The sequence below is a fragment of the Misgurnus anguillicaudatus genome, chromosome 22 (assembly GCF_027580225.2).
Source record: "Misgurnus anguillicaudatus chromosome 22, ASM2758022v2, whole genome shotgun sequence".
NCBI lineage: Eukaryota > Metazoa > Chordata > Actinopteri > Cypriniformes > Cobitidae > Misgurnus > Misgurnus anguillicaudatus.
The window spans coordinates 9084989-9103410 of NC_073358.2; the positions used below are offsets into that span (position 1 = coordinate 9084989).

Genomic DNA, 18422 nt, shown 5'->3' on the forward strand with positions numbered 1-18422 from the left:
CTTTTCTTGGACTAAAAGACACAGATTGTAGGCAACAGTTTACTTCCTGGGATTGGTGATCTAGACAAGACCGACATTATCATAATTCCTCCCGCTTGGACTCACAGCCTATAAGTTAACTCCTGTTAGCATTGCATCGTGAGCGAATCTTTCAAACATGGTAAGGAGCATCACATTTCCAGCTTATGTCAGAGGTATTCAGGCCAATCACAACGTACAGATTAGCTGGCCAATCAGGGAAACAGTGCGAGTTTTGTACAAAATCAATGCGTTTGAGAGAGGCAGGATATCTGGGGTTACAAAAATGTATGGTATGTGAAAAAATAATGTGTTTTTTGAACCATAAACCACGCGTACACATTGTATTATACCAAATACACATAATAACGTTTTTAGCAATGAAATAGGTGCACTTTAAATACACTTTAAAAAGTCACGAGTGGGAGTATTACTGGTTTTGGGTAGTAGAATAAAACGTGAAAATATCTCGGGCTTATGTTGACCCAAGATCTTATTTAAGGAGTTTAACAAAAAACAATCTTCGAGACGATGGAAATGGAAATGCTAAAAAACTAACTCGCTACCGGGTTTTGCCTACAAAAATACAGCATCCCTGGCCTGCAGCACTAACTCTTTGCATTAAAATGTTTGTACATAGTGGCACTTTTGTTATTGTTTTATCAAGATGAAACTCCAAAGATTAAAAAGACTTTGGTTCCACTTTATTTTATGGTGTACTTACCCAATAAAAAATGATAACTACAGTATTGTCCAAAAGTCTTAGGCCACCACAAGCTTAGTTATTTTAAAGACCTTCCATATTTATGTTTTGCTCTCTTTATTAAGATACAAACAGGAACTTAACAAAATATATATTATGCAAAAATATCTTCTTCAGGAAAAGTTATTCTTTTGTGTCCTCTTTTGGCACATCTTGAACATTTTTAAAGGGCACTGAAGTCTATTAGAATTTATTAGACTAGAATTTGGATTTCATTTCATTCTGGTTTAAAAGATGAACCTGCAGGTTCCTGCTATTTCTCAAGTCTAATAGGAGATCACAATTTACACTTTAGCAGATAATTTTATTCTGCATTTTCTAGTTGTATTCTAATAAAGAGACTGAAAAATAATCACATATGATCATTATTGCAAAAAACAAATCTAATGATAGCATGGTGGCTAGACTGCATACAGTACTGTGTGCACATAATATGGGTAAAGGTTAAGGGCTGGCACCACGTAAATGCACATTTCACACGAAGAATGAGCTGCTTTGTTTAAAGTTTATATTTGAGATTTGTCAACATTAATCTTTTGCTGTGATGATTTTCGATTGGCAAGTTTGAGGTCTTTTGACAAATACTGCACAACGTGTATATAGGCCAGCAGGTGGCATCAGCTCTTGTTCAGAGACAGAGTCTATTCAGACTTTGTAAAATAAAAATGTAACAAAAGACAGCGTGTGTTAGTGCGTGTTTTCTGTTAGATAGCAGTTGGGGTCATGAGTATCTTCCCCCCAAAAAGATACCCAACTTGTTTCTACAAATAAGTCTTAGTGTAATTCAGCCGCTTGCCAGACAAAATAAAAATTAGTATTAGTAGTATAATATTTATACGTTTTAAAGCAGTGGTTCTCAACTGGGGTGCAGTTTTATGACATTTTATAAAAATACATTAATTTATCATAAATTCTATATAATTAAACCAACATTTTACATTTAAAATGTTTTGTTTAATTCAAATTCTAAGTTTGTTTTATAAAATTTATTTTGGGGGGGCACGAAGGGTGGTTGGGGGCGCATGCCAAAAAAGTTTAAGAACCACTGTTATAGAGGTACAGGACATACTACATAACTAAATAGAATCAGGTAACATAATACAATATATTAGGTTTATTGATTCTTATAAGCAATATATGAATCGAATACATTTTAAATAACATATCGTTCAAGTGTCAGGACTCAGTCTAAATCCATTGTCAAGCTACAAACATGAATGAATTGGATACAAAATGGGAGAATATAGTTCAACATCTCCTTGAACCAATAAATTAACATACTGTAAGCCTTTGGCGATTTACCATAGTAAAACCAAGTTAAAGTAAACATTGGAGCGTAAATCTGCGGTGGGTCGAAGGTCAGCCGATGTACAGTACTAAAATCAGCCATCTTTAGCCCGAGGTAACGTTCAGTATTGACCTCGACCACTGCCAGATAACAAATCTGAGTTATAATAAATACTTTACGACATGCAATATAATCCTCTGAGAGATAACCAAATAACTTAATATTTCCTTAATGTATCCCACGATCACAGGATATAGTCAGAAATAGGTATCTTTTTTTTAAATACTGACAGTAATGCAGTTTTATATTGCTAAACAAATACTTCATTATTTTTGTCATTAAATCCTTGGCATTGCAGGTGACGCCGGTCTGATGTTGTGGCGAGGCACTAGGAAGCTCGAAGGTTACGGCAGGAATGGCAACAGGCCTTGCTGTAATACCAGTGGCTGCACAAATTCACCTTCAGAGCCAATGAGCAGTTTGTGGAGGGGCGATCCTGACAATTTTCATCTGGAGAAGCAAAGTCCATTATAATTCATTGTATAGCACCAAGTGGGACATTAAAGGGACATTCCACTTTTTTGAAAATATGCTCATTTTCCAGCTCCCCTAGAGTTAAACATTTGATTCTTACTGTTTTGGAATCCATTCAGCTGATCTCCGGGTCTGGCGCTAGGACTTTTAGCATAGCTTAGCACAATCCATTAAATCTGATTAGACCATTAGCATCACGCTAAAAAATAGAGTTTCGATATTGTTCTTATTTCAAACTTGACTGTTCTGTAGTTACATCGTGTACTAAAACAGACAGAAAATTAAAAGTTGGGATTTTCTAGGCAGATATGGCTAGGAACTATACTCTCAAACTGGCGTAATAATCAAGGACTTTGCTGATGTAACATGGCTGCGGCAGGCGTAGTGATATTACGCACTGCCTGAAAATAGTCCCCTTGGTTACTTTCAATAGTAGAGGACTATTTTCGGCTGCTGCGTAATATCACTACTTTTAATTTTCCGTCGGTCTTAGTACACAATGTAACTACAGAAGAGTCAAGTTTTAAATAGGAAAAATATCGAAACTCTTTAGTTATTTTTAGCGCAATCCTAATGGTCTAATCAGATTCAATGGATTGTGCTAAGCTATGCTAAAAGTGCCACCGCCAGACCCGGAAATCAGCTGAATGGATTCCAAAATGGTAAGAATCAAATGTTTAACTCTAGGTATGCTGGAAAATTAGCATATTTAAAAAAAGTGTAATATCCCTGTATGTCTAATTGCAAATGTGTACAGTAGGTTATATTAAATCACACCTGGAGGTTCAGTGGGGCAGGGCTGGAGTGCACAGGTCTGCTTGTTGACAGGTTTGGTCAAAGGGTCACACCCGCGAACGAGCTCTCTTCCCTGATAGCACTTCACATCTCTCATTCGCACCCCAACACCGCAGGTCTTGGTGCACTAATAACAGTTTAGGAAATTAATGAAAATTAGTAAAATGTCTCAAATTTTGTTATCTGATTCATTGTGTGCATACTGCACAGTGCATTATGTACTTAAATGATTAGTCCATTTTCTTAAAGGAACAGTATGTAAGAAATTTATATAAATTAATCATAACATGGCCCTGATATGTCACTAGACATTAAGAAATCATTTTAATTTCAAATACTTATATCACTGACAACAGTGGTCCGGCCAGGATATTGTCATCTAAAAAGTGGAGTTGCAGCCCTCAACTGATGTTTATGTTGTCATGTTGTGTATTGGCCACCAGTTGTGTGATTGCAGTACCAGTTTTAGCCACAAGTTTTGTGATTGCAATACCAGTTTTGGCCACAATCCTACAAACTGTTCCTTTAAAAGAAAAATCCAGATAACTTACTCACCACCATGTCATCCAAAATGTTGATGTCTTTCTTTGTTTCAGAAGAAATTATGTTTTTGAGGAAAACATTGCAGGATTTTTCTAATTTTAATGGACTTTAATAGAGCCCAACATTTAATACTTAACTCAACACTTCAACACTCAACAGTTTTTTTCAACGGAGTTTCAAAGGACTATAAACAATCCCAAACGAGGCATAAGGGTCTTATCTAGCAAAACGGTTGTCATTTTTGACAATAAAAATAACAAATATACACTTTTAAAGCACAACTTCTCGTCTAGATCTGGTTGTGATGCGCCAGGTGACCCCACGCAATACGTCATGACGTCAAGAGGTCACAAAGGACGAACGCGAAACTCCGCCCCAGTGTTTACAAGTGTCTTGAAAGAGGACCGTTCCTACGTTGTTGTATGTCAACTGATACTAATTAATGTCTTTGTGTCAGTTTATTGTTTAAAATGGTCCGCAAATGTGCGTTTTATATTATGTAACACGTGACCTCCCAACGTTACTACGCATTTACGTTAGGTCGCGCTGGACCGGACCAAGATGAAAAGCTGTGGTTTAAAAGTACATTTTTTTTTTCTTGTCAAAAATGACAATCGTTTCGCTAGATAAGACCCTTATCCCTCGTTTGGGATTGTTTATAGTCCTTTGAAACTCAAAAAAAAAGTGTTGAGTTAAGTATTAATTGTTGGTGTCTATTAAAGTCCATTCAAATGAGAAAAATCTTGCAATGTTTTCCTCAAAAAACATAATTTCTTCTGGACTGAACAAAGAAAGACATCAACATTCTGGATGACATGGTGGTGAGTAAATTATCTGGATTTTTCTTTTAAGAAAATGGAATATTCCTTCAAGCTGGTTTGCAATAATGCTAAATTGCGCTAGATATCAATTTTACTCAAATCATTCACCTCAGACCAAGGTGTTGTGTACCACTTGAAACAAGGCCTCTCAAAGCAGGTGTCCTCATCTGCTGGTCTCCTGCTGGCATCGCATTCCTCGTCTCCGTGCATCTGGACCTTCCCACCCGTGATGCCGACGCACAACACGATCCTTCTCTTCATGCCTCGTCCGCATGTTGTGTTACACTAGCATTGCAGAAGAGAACGTTAACCACAAAAGCAAAGCAATCTGGATATTTTCCCACGCAAAGCAAAATAATTCTCACCCTCTCCCAGTCCTGGGCCAGCCAGTGTGGAGGACATTCATTGTCACCGCAGGGGTGAACGGCCAGAGGTTTGTTCTCCAGTGAGCACTGAGACTCGGGCACCACGCGACCCTCTGGGGTTTTGCAGTAGACGTGCCGCACTGTTTTTCCGTGCCCACAAACACCTGAGCACTAAGTGGAATATTATTAAAGACCATTAAAGAGAGGACTTTAATGGAATTGACTGAATAAAATGTATCAATATGTTTTTATAATGTTGTTTCTCAAAATAACCACAGCCGTTTTTGGTTGCACCCAAACACGTCCAAAAAACAGTTTAACATTGAAACTTCAGATATTTTCTTTATAAATTGTGCTGTCTCACCGGTCCCCACTCGGACATTGTCCACTGGCGCTCACATGGAGGGCCGGTGCAGTTTTTGGCAGACAGTGGGCGAGTCACCTCATCACACTCATGGGTCTCATCTGAGCACCTGACCTCACGAGTCACCAGACCTCTGCGGCCACATTTAGCCGGACACTGTGCAGCGGACAAAATGATACAAACTATGTTAATTTTCCCTATATCACAAAAAATATCATGAGCATGGGCATTGCTCCTTTGCTTACCTCTGACCACTCAGCTACTTCCCACTGAGGGCCACAGGTGGGGCTCTTACAGGCCCGGCGCTCCGGTGGTCGCTCTAACTGTGCCTCCGTGCAGAGGTCACTGTACACCGAACTGTCCAACCCGGGAGCCAGCATCTTCCAGCAGCGCACCAGCCGAAACTGAAACCCTTCCCCGCAGGTGCGCGAACATTCGCTCCAGCTGCTGGCCTCCCATCTGTGCAACAAACTCATTAACTTCCACTTTTCACTGAATAATTATGGAACACATTTCACTGTAAAAAAGATTTGTTGATTTACTTTAAAAAGTTAGTTCTCTGGTTGCTTTAAAAGTTTTGGTAAATTCAACTTAAATATATCAGTTACAATAATTAGTAAACAATATTTTTACAATTTTTTTTTAATTAACATATTTTTAGATTGAATTCGATTGAATTAGGTTGAACTCAAAATGTTACGGCAACCAGGTTACTTACTCTAACAGACTCATGTTATAGTCACGCAAAATTTGATCAATTTATTTGTGTCCGTGGCACGAAAATTCAGCTTTTGTTGCGCCTTGAGCAGGAATGTCTTTTTCGTCTCACTCGCACGAATTTCTATAAATAATTCGTAAAAAATTCGTATAAATAATAAAGTTGCACAGCTTTCTTTTTCATTTCATGTATTGTGTTTCTTACCATTGTCGCTTTGGGGTTGGGGTTAGAATCACTTTCTGTTACATTTTTTAACATCCTAACCCCAAAACTAACCCCAACTCTAGGCGAGAATAGTTTTAAAAGCGGAAGAATAACATGTAGAAACCAATACATAAAAGTACATCCTAACCCCAAATCTAACCCCAACCCCAAGCAACGATGATTTTAAAATAGGGGGAAAAACTTGGAAAACAATACATAAAATGACACGAAAAAGTAAGTCGTGCCACGGACACAAAAAAATATTTTTAAAAATTGGTGCTGAATGACACAAAAAAGACATTTGTGCTCAAGGTACAAAAAAGCTAAATTTCGTGCTATGAACACGAAATAATAAATTAATCAAATTTTTCGTGACTATAACACGAATTTCCGTGTGATCATGTTGTACTCTAACGTTTTTTTTTACTTTGTTAAGTTTTAAACCAACAATTGTTTTACAATGCTGTAACTGTGAGAGGTAGGTTAAGCGATTATCAGATATTTTATTTTTCATTTTTATTTTGTTTTATTAATATTTTGAATTAGCTTTAAATTATAAATGATTAGTTTCATGGTAATTTTTGTAATGGTTAATTAGTTATTAATTATTATTTATTTTTCATTTATATAAATTATATTCATTTACTTAACTAATTTCAGGTTTTTTTTAGTCAATGATATATTTCTCATTTTAATTTACTTTTTTTTTAACAAATATTGAGCCATTCCATGCAAATGTCAACCTTACCATGAAAAAAGAAAGTTTTTAACCATACTGATATCTTAGATGTCAATATTTGGTGGTTTAAATACCAACATGAGGTCTCTATTTAGTTTTTTTATATATATATATTAATTTCTATAGTTGCATTTTGAAGTTCTTCAGGTTTTTTGTCTTCCCTTCCTGTTTCACCTTGGCTGGCATTCTCTCCCGATGCAGAAATCATGAACTGGCTCTGGTCGAGTCAAAGCGTCACAGTAAACATCGTCCACCTCAATGCCATCGTACCGCACACACATGGCCAGCGACTTTGTCACACCTATTCATGAGAGAGCAAAGCAGCAATGTGTTTAGGTTCATTTGAAAGCTCGAGCATTGCATGACCAACATAAAACGTCTGGATTGGTACCTATTGAGCAAGTCATACTGCAGGGCTCTTGTGAGGACAACTTCCATCGGTACATGTCAGCGGCACTCAGTCTGTTCTTCTGAAGGAGCCTTTGGTTATTCCTGCAGTGAAGAACACAAGTCTAGCCACATGCGCTGTATATTAAGCAGAACGCTTACGTTTGTTGATGCCGAGACAGCGACTGACACTACGGTCTTAAATTCACAAAACCTGAAACGTTTGCGCCATTCCTGGTCACAGTCATTACTTCAATGTCTAGGCTGAAAACCAGCACATTCCCAATAAAATTCATTCCTCGCGATAAATTCCCGGGATTTATTTTGATGCGACGAGCATGGCCTAAGTGATCTATGGAACTTTTCTCGCAAATAACAAAACAACTTGAATTATGCTTCTCAGGAAGTCTGTCTTACGTGTGCGGCCTTTCTCTTTCCCCACCTTGAATCTTTTGGATGCGAGTAAGGGTGTTTCGTGAGAGGTACTTTACGATCTCTGGCAGCAAGGCTGGTAAAGCGCTGTTTGGACGCAGTGGAGGGAACCCAGCATGAATTATAAATATGATGGAATGCAATCCCGCCAGCTTTTGCTTGGCCGTCTCCACCAATGCACACTTTGAATGTCTAGGAGAGCGCTAACGAAAATGCAGAGCCAGAGCACATTCCATTCTCACACATGCAAACCCATCCTGCATGGTCTCTCAGCATTGTAGAGGACTATGAGTAAACCAGAGTAAGGTCCAGTGTAAGACCAAAAGATCAGGTCTGATGGTGTATTTCTGTAATCCAACCTGGAAGTTTGCGGGACACTGGTCCCAAAAAGGCCATTAATTTTTCCCATAGACTTTTGGGTTATTGCAAAAAAATGTGTTTATCAAATGTTTATGACCCTTTTTTTTAAACAAGATAATCTTCACACTATAAAAACAACTTTTATGAATTTTAAAGACATTTTTAAATGATAATACTAAATATTAAACTAATTTAAAAACACGTTCCTGATAAGTAAATACTCTGTGGATGAATATTTGTTGGGAATTGTGTGCATGTTGCATTGTTTTTGAGATCTTCATGGGTGTTGTCCAGTGGCGGCTCGTGGCTTCTCATCCGAGGGGCGCAAATTCCAAAATATGTGTTCAGAGTGTCATGTGTGTTGCTTGTGTTTTCAAAATATGTGTTTGTTGCGTCATCTGACCCATGTGCATTACGTGTTTTGTCAAAATAAGTGCCTGCTGCACACGCGTCAAAACTGTTTATGATAAAAGAGACGCTCACGTTCACAAAATACACGCAAGACAGTCACTAGCTACGTTTACATGGACACATTTTGCCTCCATCGAATTAAAATCCTTCCGATTAATAAATCCTATCATAGCGTTTACATGAACACTTAATAATGTGATCGGATTGATGTGCGTGTTTATATGACACAAGATTTACATCAGATTTGATCATTTGACATGCGCACATTGCACAAATATAGTTTCACGCTGTTTCAAGATTTGCTTTGTGCCTCACTGATTATAAAGCAGCAGCAAAAACACCCAAAAAGCGTATTTTACTTCACGCGGTGCTGCAGAGACCGTTCGCGAGAGCGAGTCCAAACACACGCGTTTGTGGATCAGAGAATAAATCATGGACTGACCGGACAACGCTGTCTTGTATCACTTTATGGGGAATTGGAAGAATAATAGGAACAAGATTAACAAGACAATCACTTCTTGTGACTTCCTTCAACAAAACAAACTCGAGTTATTTGCGTCACATGTCATTACGGCAATTCTACGTCATTGCACGTATGCATATGCTCCACACTCCCGTCCTGTAGGTGGCGGAAATGCACCTTTCAGTGGGTTTGCCAACCACCATTTAAAAAAGAAAAGATGGCACATGCGCAGAGCATCCCAGTTTCAGTTATCCATCCGATCAAGCGTATACATGTCATTTTGAGCGGATTACAAACGGTATAAACCACCCCTAACAAGCGGATTAGATTTTTAATCAGATTGGCACTTTTTAGTCCGATTGAGGTGTTTACATGGAGCATTTTTATTCAGATTGATCATTTAAACGGATTACAAATGTCCATGTAAACGCAGCTACTGTAAACTCTGATTAAGCATGAGATTATGCGAGTATACGCGAGCATCTCATTTATCATAAAACCTTTGGACGCGTCTGCAGCGGGCACTTGTTTTGACGGGACACGTTATGCACATGGGATAACTCGACACGCAGAACACATATTTTGAAATTACTAACCACACACATGACGGGCTACATACATGTTGTGACGAACTTCGCCTCGAGAAAAGAAGTCACCGGCCGCCACTGGTGGTGTTGTTTAAAGTCCCCGACAAAGTCTGTAGTCCCATGTAGCAACTTGTTAGCAACCGTACTTTAAAACAGTGGTTTCCAAAGTAGGGGTCGGGATCCCCAAGGGGGTCACGAAATAGCGAGAGGGGGTCACAAAATAATTTTCAAAACTCAAATAATTTTTTAACAGTTAGAAATATAATATTTTTTATCCATAATTGTAACAAGAAATAAAAAAGTAGTTTAATTAAAAATAAAATGCCATCAGCCTTTCAATTTACATTACCCTCAATCGTGATTGGGGGTCGCGAATTGCTGGTACCGTTATTTTGGGGTTCGTGAGAAGCCTGATTGGGTTTTTTCTACCAAACCCCTAAGGTGACATTGGAGTAAAAAAATCTAAAGTTTAGTTTCGCGTGCACACGTGAAACTATCGCGTGCGCACGTGAAACTATCGCGTGCGCACGTGAAAGTGATAGTTTCATGTGCACACGCGATAGTTTCACGTACGCACGCAATATAGGGGCCCTGCCCTCACAATTCGATTCAATTACAATTCACCAGGTAACGATTCAATTCAATTCGATTCTACGATGCATTGCGATGCATCATAATTCTATTGTACACAACAAGCCAAATTTTTAATCAGTCAAGTGCAACTATTCTCAACAAAAACGGAAGCTTAGCAGCTTTAAGACAATGACAATTAGTATACCTGAGATGAGAATTTACAGACAGCGTAAGTCTTGTCTAGTTTCCCATTAACTTCGTAGAATTCGAAATGTGCCCATATGTCCACTTTCCATGGAAAAGGGTGCGTTTTTATTTACCCGTCTATCACTGTCATCTCTCTCCGCCTCAGCCATCTCGATTGTTGTTGGTATGCCCCCAGAAGTAATTGAAACTTCACAATTGCGATGCATTGCCTAATCGATTATTGTTGACACCCCTAACGCAATAGTTTCACGTATGCACGCGAAACTAAACTTTATTTAATTTTTGCTCCCCTTAGGGGCTCCATATTTTATGTTGTAAAATAAAACATGAAAATATCTGGCTTATATTAACCCAAGATCTTATTTAAGGAATTTAATTAAAACTCCATTTTACTCCAAAAAAATTCAATGATGCTAAAATGCTAACTCGTTCCGAGGTTTGCTTACAAAAACGCATCATCCCTGCGGCACACTAAACTGTAAGCACAATTGGAAAATTTGTTATTATAAATCAAAGTCAAATCTGTAACTTTTGCCTCTCAATTGCAAATCACAGATTTTTGTATTGCTTTTTTATTTACTGAAAAGTTACAGAATTGCAGCTTTAAAGCAACACTATGTAGTTTCCATGTAACAATGACTTACAGCTCCCCCATGTGGTTGAAAAGCGCAACAGTGCCTGGTATCAGACACTCTTCTGCAGGCAGGGGGCGGGGCTGTGTGCTCCCCCCTGCACCACCACTTTCAGAGTGTGCTTGTAGCAGCTAGGAGGCTGCTCAGGTTGCAGCAACAGTACAATTTGTCCAGTTAAAAGTTGTTCTATCACTGAAACAATTTTAGAGACATTATTTAAAGGTAAAAAAACTACATAGTGTTGCTTTAAAGAAAGTAAAGATATAAAATAAATGCAAATAGCATAGCTCAGATAGTTTTGGTTGAAAGAATTTGATGAGTCAGTTTTGAAATCTGTGACATGCGAGTACAGGCTTTGGTGTCTTGCCATTTGTAACAGCATATAACATTGTTAAGATATCTTCTGAAAGACCTCATGTTCTTAGGCGAACTGACATTTGCTCTCCCCATTTTTTAAAATGCATTTTGCAGATGCTTTTATGCAAATCGCCATACAGTATATTGTTTTTTTATCAGTGTTCCATGGGATTCGACCCCATGATCTTTTTCTGCTTATTTAATGCTCGCCCAACTGAGCTATGGGAACTTTTCAATTTCATTCACATTTATTTTCATTGCTGTCAAGAAACCAACAACAGAGATATTAGAAAGATCCCACACCTCAATCATTTGCTGACTGATGACTTCCTCTCATAAAAAGCAAATGTCAGCTTTGCATAACCAAAAGATTGAATAGACAAAAATGGCTTCCACAAGGTCATAAACGTGAACATCTTTACCTGGTGCGATTGCTACGGCTGTTGTTCCGAAAACCGGTAGCGACAGTTCTGTTGGGCAGCAGCATGTCCCCCGTTTCATTTTGATGTTGGCCCAAGGTGAACTCGAGCATTGAGCCATTAAGGAAACCTGTTGGCTCAAAACTGCTGTAGTCTAATTCCAGTGGTCCTGCTTCAGTAGACAAACCATCTTTATAAGTATGAAGCTGATTGGTTGAGATGTTAGCGTGGACACCATCTGACCCGGCTCGCTCTCCTAGTAGCATCCTCCAGATAAGATTTTTAGAGTTGATCAGTTGATCTTCTGCAGGTCTGCTGACTGGTGCAACACCAGGGGTCGAATCTCCACTGGGCCAGCTGCAATTTCCCTCTTTTAAACAACAACAACAAAAAACATTAAAGATTTGTTAACAGTGCTAAATTAACTTTTATATACTAAATTAACTTTCATGTTCAGGCTTGGAGGCCAGGATTAGGCATTCGTTAAATTAGGACATTTCAGCCTGATCTCATGGGAATTTGTACGTATTTGTAGGTAATTTGGCTAATTTATTTGAATTCATACAAAATACATTGATTAAAACATAAGATTATTAGAAAAAAACAATGATGAAACTCAGCCCCTAACCAAAATGTCACAGGAGCAAAAGTAAATCGTACAAAAACGTACAAATGTGGTCATATGAATTTAACGGGACATATCAAGACTTTTATTTTTAATTGGGTCCCCAGTCCTTCTATCAACATGGAAAATGTGTAAAAGAACAACCCAGTAACATAGTTTTGGTAAACCATTTTTTGTAAGCATGTGAAAAATAGGTAATTGAAATTTGGCTCCCCTTAGGATGTCAAAAATGCATCTTATTATAATAATGCCACCCCTTGATCTGCACTATCCAACCATGGCACTGCCATTAAGTTCAGAGAAAAAGGGAGAGAAAGAGAGAGAGAGAGAGAGAAAATTGACAGCACAATTCGGTTTTAATTTTAGCAAACCAATCAGTTTTTGTTTTTCATCAGCTCATTTGCATTTAAAAGGACACACCCCAAAACGGCACATTTTTCCTCACATCTACAAAGTGGCAACTTTAATATGTTATAATAAATTATCTATATATATTTTGAGCTAAAACTTCAAATATGCAGTCTGGGGACAACAAAGACTTATGTTTATATTTATGTTTAGTCATTTAAATTTGATTTCTCATTTGATTTTTAAATATATTATATTAAAGTAATTTAAACAAATAAACAAAGGAAGAACCCAATAAATAAATATAAATTTAAAACATTAACTTATCTTAATTGCAGGAGTGGTTGTCCTGCAGGTGACCTTGTAACTCTGCCGTCTTACGATGCACTTATGAATTAACAATTACTCCAGAGCACTCGTAGATCTACAATGATTTTCAAGTGCTAATTTACGAAGCTTTTGGGAAACGGCCCCTAATTCGAAGATGATTTTTCAGATCGTTTTAACAATCTAATTGACCTTACGATGCTTTTGGGAAACCTGGCCCAGACCATTAAAGAGAAAACAGGAAGTAAAGTTCCGATCAGACGCGTAATTGCGTTACCACGCGTGTGTCCGATGAAACAGTCTATAGCTAAAGCGTATAAAAAATTCAAGATTCAAGATTTTAATTTGTCACCTACAAGTAATCGCGTCACGCACGTCCGTCCGATGAAACGGTTTATAGCAAAAGCGTATAAAAAATTCAAGATTCAAGATTTTAATTTGTCACCTATATGTAATCGCGTCAACGCACGTGCGTCCGATGAAACGGTCTATAGCTAAAGCGTATAAAAAATTCAAAATTCAAAATTTTAATTTGTCACCTACAAGTAATCGCGTCACGCACGTGCGTCCAATGAAACGGTCTATAGCTAAAGCGTATAAAAAATTCAAGATTCAAGATTTTTATTTGTCACCTACAAGTAATCGCGTCACCTCACGTGCGTCCGATGAAGCGGTCTATAGCTAAAGCGTATAAAAATTCAAGATTTTAATTTGTCACCTACAAGTAATCGCGTCACCACACGTGCGTCCAATGAAACGGTCTATAGCTAAAGCGTATAAAAAATTCAAGATTCAAGATTTTTATTTGTCACCTACAAGTAATCGCGTCACCTCACGTGCGTCCGATGAAGCGGTCTATAGCTAAAGCGTATAAAAAATTCAAGATTCAAGATTTTAATTTGTCACCTACAAGTATTCGCGTCACGCACGTCTGTCCGATGAAACGGTCTATAGCTAAAGCGTATAAAAAATTCAAGATTCAAGATTTTAAGTTGTCACCTACAAGTAATCGCGTCATCGCACGTGCGTCTGATGAAACGGTCTATAGCTAAAGCGTATAAAAAAATTCAAGATTCAAGATTTTAATTTGTCACCTACAAGTTATATTGCATACAACAAGTAGTGAAATGTAGGTCTGGCATACTCTTTTTAGTGCAAAAAATAAAATACAAATTAAATACTATATGAACTATACAAAAAAAGTAATTGAAAAAAGTAAGAAGATGATTAATTAAAGCTAACGTTGCTGTGTAAAATGTGTACTATAATGTATACAATGTTAACTAGAAACCGGCTGCCAAACCTCCCTCACATAGTGGTAATATATGATCGCCGTCTCCCCCTGTCTTAAGGAAACTAAAACATTTGTTATTTTTTAACGAGGTATTTGTTCCAGAGTTGATTTTAGGCACTAGTCAGACCATTAAACAAACAGAAACCGGAAGTAAAGTTCCGTAACCGTGACAACGCACGTGCGTCCGTCTATAGACGGTTTTATCTGACGCACGTGCGTTGCCATGGTTCGGAGCCTGGCCCAGAGTTAACTTCTGGTCTGTGCTTGTTTATCGATCTGGCTAGTGACTAAACTGTCCTCTGGAACAAATACCTTCTGGAAAATAAAAATGTTTTGGTGTCCAAAAGACAGGAGAGACGGTGAGCATGCATCACCGCTGTGCGGATTTGGCAGCCAGGCAGGAATTCAAGGGTCTGTTGCTAACATTGTACAATACATTTTATACTGTATAATTATACCCAATGGTGCTAAATAGCAGTACAAGTGGTTCACTGGCTCGTAATTTATGGAGGAACCATTTTTAGTGCTACCCAAAACCTGTGTAGCACCGGTGTAGAACCATATTGTGCTATGCTGAACCATCATGCTTTAGCACAACTTATGGTTCTACAGAGGTGCTATATAGGTCATCTATAGCGTTAAAATGGTTCCCCTATGATTACAAGCTTTTAGTATTTAGCACCATTTTATGTAGAGTGTAATCAGTATCAGATTTGGTGCAAACAGAAGGATTTTACAAATAAATAGTAGTTCAGGAGAGGAAAAATTCCCAAAGCTCTCTGAATTTTTCATCCTCTGTGGCAAATCTTTGTGTTGTGTCTTATGCATTATAAAGGATCCTAAAGGGGTCGGTAGAAAAAGGCATTTTTAAAAACGACCATTGCCCAGTGAACCATGTACTTTATCTCTCTCTATATTCCTCCAGATATAGCAAAACCATCTCTCCTGTGCATGAATATGATTTCAAAGGTGAGGCTGATGTGTGGATAAAAAGTGATCCTTCATTCCTTCATTTTTAAAGATATGGAGATGTAAAGGTCAAAGCAATCTTTTTTATATTCGCTCTACATTATTTACAATGGTAGCATACGACATTAAAAGCATTATAACATTACATTTGAACATGAAGTATCATTTTTAAGTATTACTGCATTTTTGAAGTCCATTTATAATGGTTTTGCACCAAATTGAAAGACATACACTCACCTAAAGGATAATTAGGAACACCATACTAATACTGTGCTTGACCCCCTTTCGCCTTCAGAACTGCCCTAATTCTATGTGGCATTGATTCAAAAAGGTGCTGGAAGCATTCTTTAGAAATGTTGTGCCATATTGATAGGATAGCATCTTGCAGTTCATGGAGACTTGTGAGATGCACATCCAGGGCACAAAGCTCCCGTTCCACCACGCTCCATCCCAAAGGTGCTCTATTGGGTTGAGATCTGGTGACTGTAGGGGCCATTTAAGTACAGTGAACTCATTGTCATGTTCAAAAACATTTATTCGAGCTTTGTGACATGGTGCATTATCCTGCTGGAAGTAGCCATCAGAGGATGGGTCCATGGTGGTCATAAAGGGATGGACATGGTCGGAAACAATGTTCAGGTAGGCCGTGGCATTTAAACAATGCCCAATTGGCACTAAGGGGCCTAAAGTGTGCCAAGAAAACATCCCCCACACCACCACCACCGGCCTGCACAGTGGTAACAAGGCATGATGGATCCATGTTCTCATTCTGTTCACGTCAAATTCTGACTCTATCATCTGAATGTCTCAACAGAAATCAAGACTCATCAGACCAGGCTACATTTTTCCAGTCTTCAACTGTCCAATTTTGGTGAGCTTGTGCAAATTGTAGCCTCTTCTTCCTATTTGTAGTGGAGATGAGTGGTAGTCCGCCTCAAGGTTGTGCGTGTTGTGGCTTCACAAATGCTTTGCTGCATACCTCGGTTGTAACAAGTGTTTTTTTCAGTCAAAGTTGCTCTTCTATCAGCTTGAATCAGTCGGCCCATTCTCCTCTGACCTCTAGCATCAACAAGGCATTTTTGCCCACAGAACTGCCACATACTAGATGTTTTTTCCTTTTCACACCATTCTTTGTAAACCCTAGAAATGGTTGTGCGTGAAAATCCCAGTAACTGAACAGAAAACAGTGAAATACTCAGACAGGCCCGTCTGGCACGAACATCCATGCCATGCTCAAAATTGCTTAAATCGCCTTTCTTTCCCATTCTGACATTCAGTTTGAGCTCAGGAGATTGTCTTGACCAGGACCACACCCCTAAATGCATTGAAGCAACTGCCATGTGATTGGTTGATTAGATAAATGCATTCATGAGAAATTTAACAGGTGTTCCTAATAATCCTTTAGGTGAGTGTAGATAGCAACATGTTAAAGGATTACTCCACTTTCATAAAAAACTTTAGTGGATGTCAACAGTTTACAGTTTCAATGCAGCTTAAAAGGGCTCTTAACAATCCCAACCGACATAGGGGTCTTATTCAGTGAAATGATTGCATACGCCATGCGTGACATTTCGACGTGATTAAGTAATATGTAAGGCCACGCTGGCACATCACAAATCTAATGCAAGATGAGAAGTTGTGGAAGTACTTTTTTTGAAGGAAATGACAATTGTTTTGTTTCATCAGACCCTTATGCCTGGTTTAGGATTGTTTAGAGCCCTTTGAAGCTGCATTGAAACTGTTGAGGTTCACTAAAGTCCACTATATAGAGAAAAATCCTGGAACTTTTTCTCTTTTTTTTTTAAAATACAGAGCTGATTAAGCTATTCACCTGTATACTGGACTGGTGTTTTGTCAGCCTGCTCACAATCAAGTACAGCTGTCTTGTAGACTTCATTGGTCTCTTGTCCAGGCTTTAGTCCTTCCATAGCCCTGGGCCCGTTGTCCTGAGTTTGTACCTGGTTGCCCTCCATCTCAGATGGTTCCTTATTAATATACACACTGTCATTGTGTTGTAAAACACTCTCGACTTCCACAGACAGAATACTGGATCCTTCACGGGGTCCTGTGTAAATGGGGGCCTGGGCGACCGAAGTGAGAGAGTCGCGCATCACTGTGTACTCGTAGGTGATGTAAGGATTTTGTCCATTTTGGTTCCAGACCTTTGAACACACAAAAAAAGCACATAGATGCATTTCCAATATAAATATAATAAGTGATTATTAGGATGAATGTTTTATGATAAACTCTCACAGATATTCCGGACTACTTTCCCAACTTTACACCGTTCTGTCTCACAGCAATCATAAAGCTGTTTGGCAATAACTGTGCATGTCATCCATTTTAGCTCATTCAAGAATAAAATAAAAGAAACAATCCCCAATGCAGGGCGATGCATCACAACATTACCATTTATGCAAAGTGAGCCATTAGAGCATTGGGCCGCACTAAGTCAAAGCCATGGTTAGCCAGCCAGTGAGATTACCCATGAGCCCTTGGCGGCGAAGGGAGGACCACGGCTACAGTACCAGAACATTGATGGGCTGATCGATGGGCCCTTTCGCCACAATGTACTCGATTCCCGTCTCGTACACATCTGTGGGCCGTCTGTATTTGAAAATGGTCCCCGCCGCGTGGAAGTTCTGAGGGGTGTCCACTTTATATGCACCGTTGAAGAAAAAGTTGCCTGCTTGGTCAGTCACAGCTGAAAATAACAAAGTAAAAAATGTAAAAAAAAAAAACATTAAACACAGTTTCGCTGTAAACGATTAGCAGTGGCTCACCCAGGATATCTGCAGACTTCTTCCTCTCGATGATCTGGATGTCCCATGATCCTTCTGGGATTTGAGCGATGAAAGAATAGCCTTCAAATAAAGACT

The 18422-nt window shown here is 38.6% G+C and overlaps 1 protein-coding gene across 2 annotated transcripts in view; it reads right to left on the bottom strand.

Annotated features, from left to right (window-relative positions):
- Nucleotides 1-2414: 2414 nt before the first annotated feature.
- adamtsl2 (ADAMTS-like 2) overlaps nucleotides 2415-18422 on the bottom strand; it is a 28037-nt gene continuing 12029 nt past the window's right edge. For both annotated transcript variants that reach the window (XM_055200738.2, XM_055200739.2), the window contains exons 8-19: nucleotides 18327-18407; nucleotides 18072-18247; nucleotides 17375-17705; nucleotides 11984-12350; nucleotides 7544-7644; nucleotides 7327-7453; nucleotides 5737-5950; nucleotides 5492-5647; nucleotides 5128-5298; nucleotides 4871-5047; nucleotides 3381-3525; nucleotides 2415-2579 (exon numbers count right to left, since the gene is read on the bottom strand). In XM_055200738.2, the coding sequence (XP_055056713.2) occupies nucleotides 2458-2579; nucleotides 3381-3525; nucleotides 4871-5047; nucleotides 5128-5298; nucleotides 5492-5647; nucleotides 5737-5950; nucleotides 7327-7453; nucleotides 7544-7644; nucleotides 11984-12350; nucleotides 17375-17705; nucleotides 18072-18247; nucleotides 18327-18407 (2168 nt within the window). In that variant the 3' untranslated portion in view covers nucleotides 2415-2457. The remainder of the gene's footprint in view (nucleotides 2580-3380; nucleotides 3526-4870; nucleotides 5048-5127; nucleotides 5299-5491; nucleotides 5648-5736; nucleotides 5951-7326; nucleotides 7454-7543; nucleotides 7645-11983; nucleotides 12351-17374; nucleotides 17706-18071; nucleotides 18248-18326; nucleotides 18408-18422) is intronic.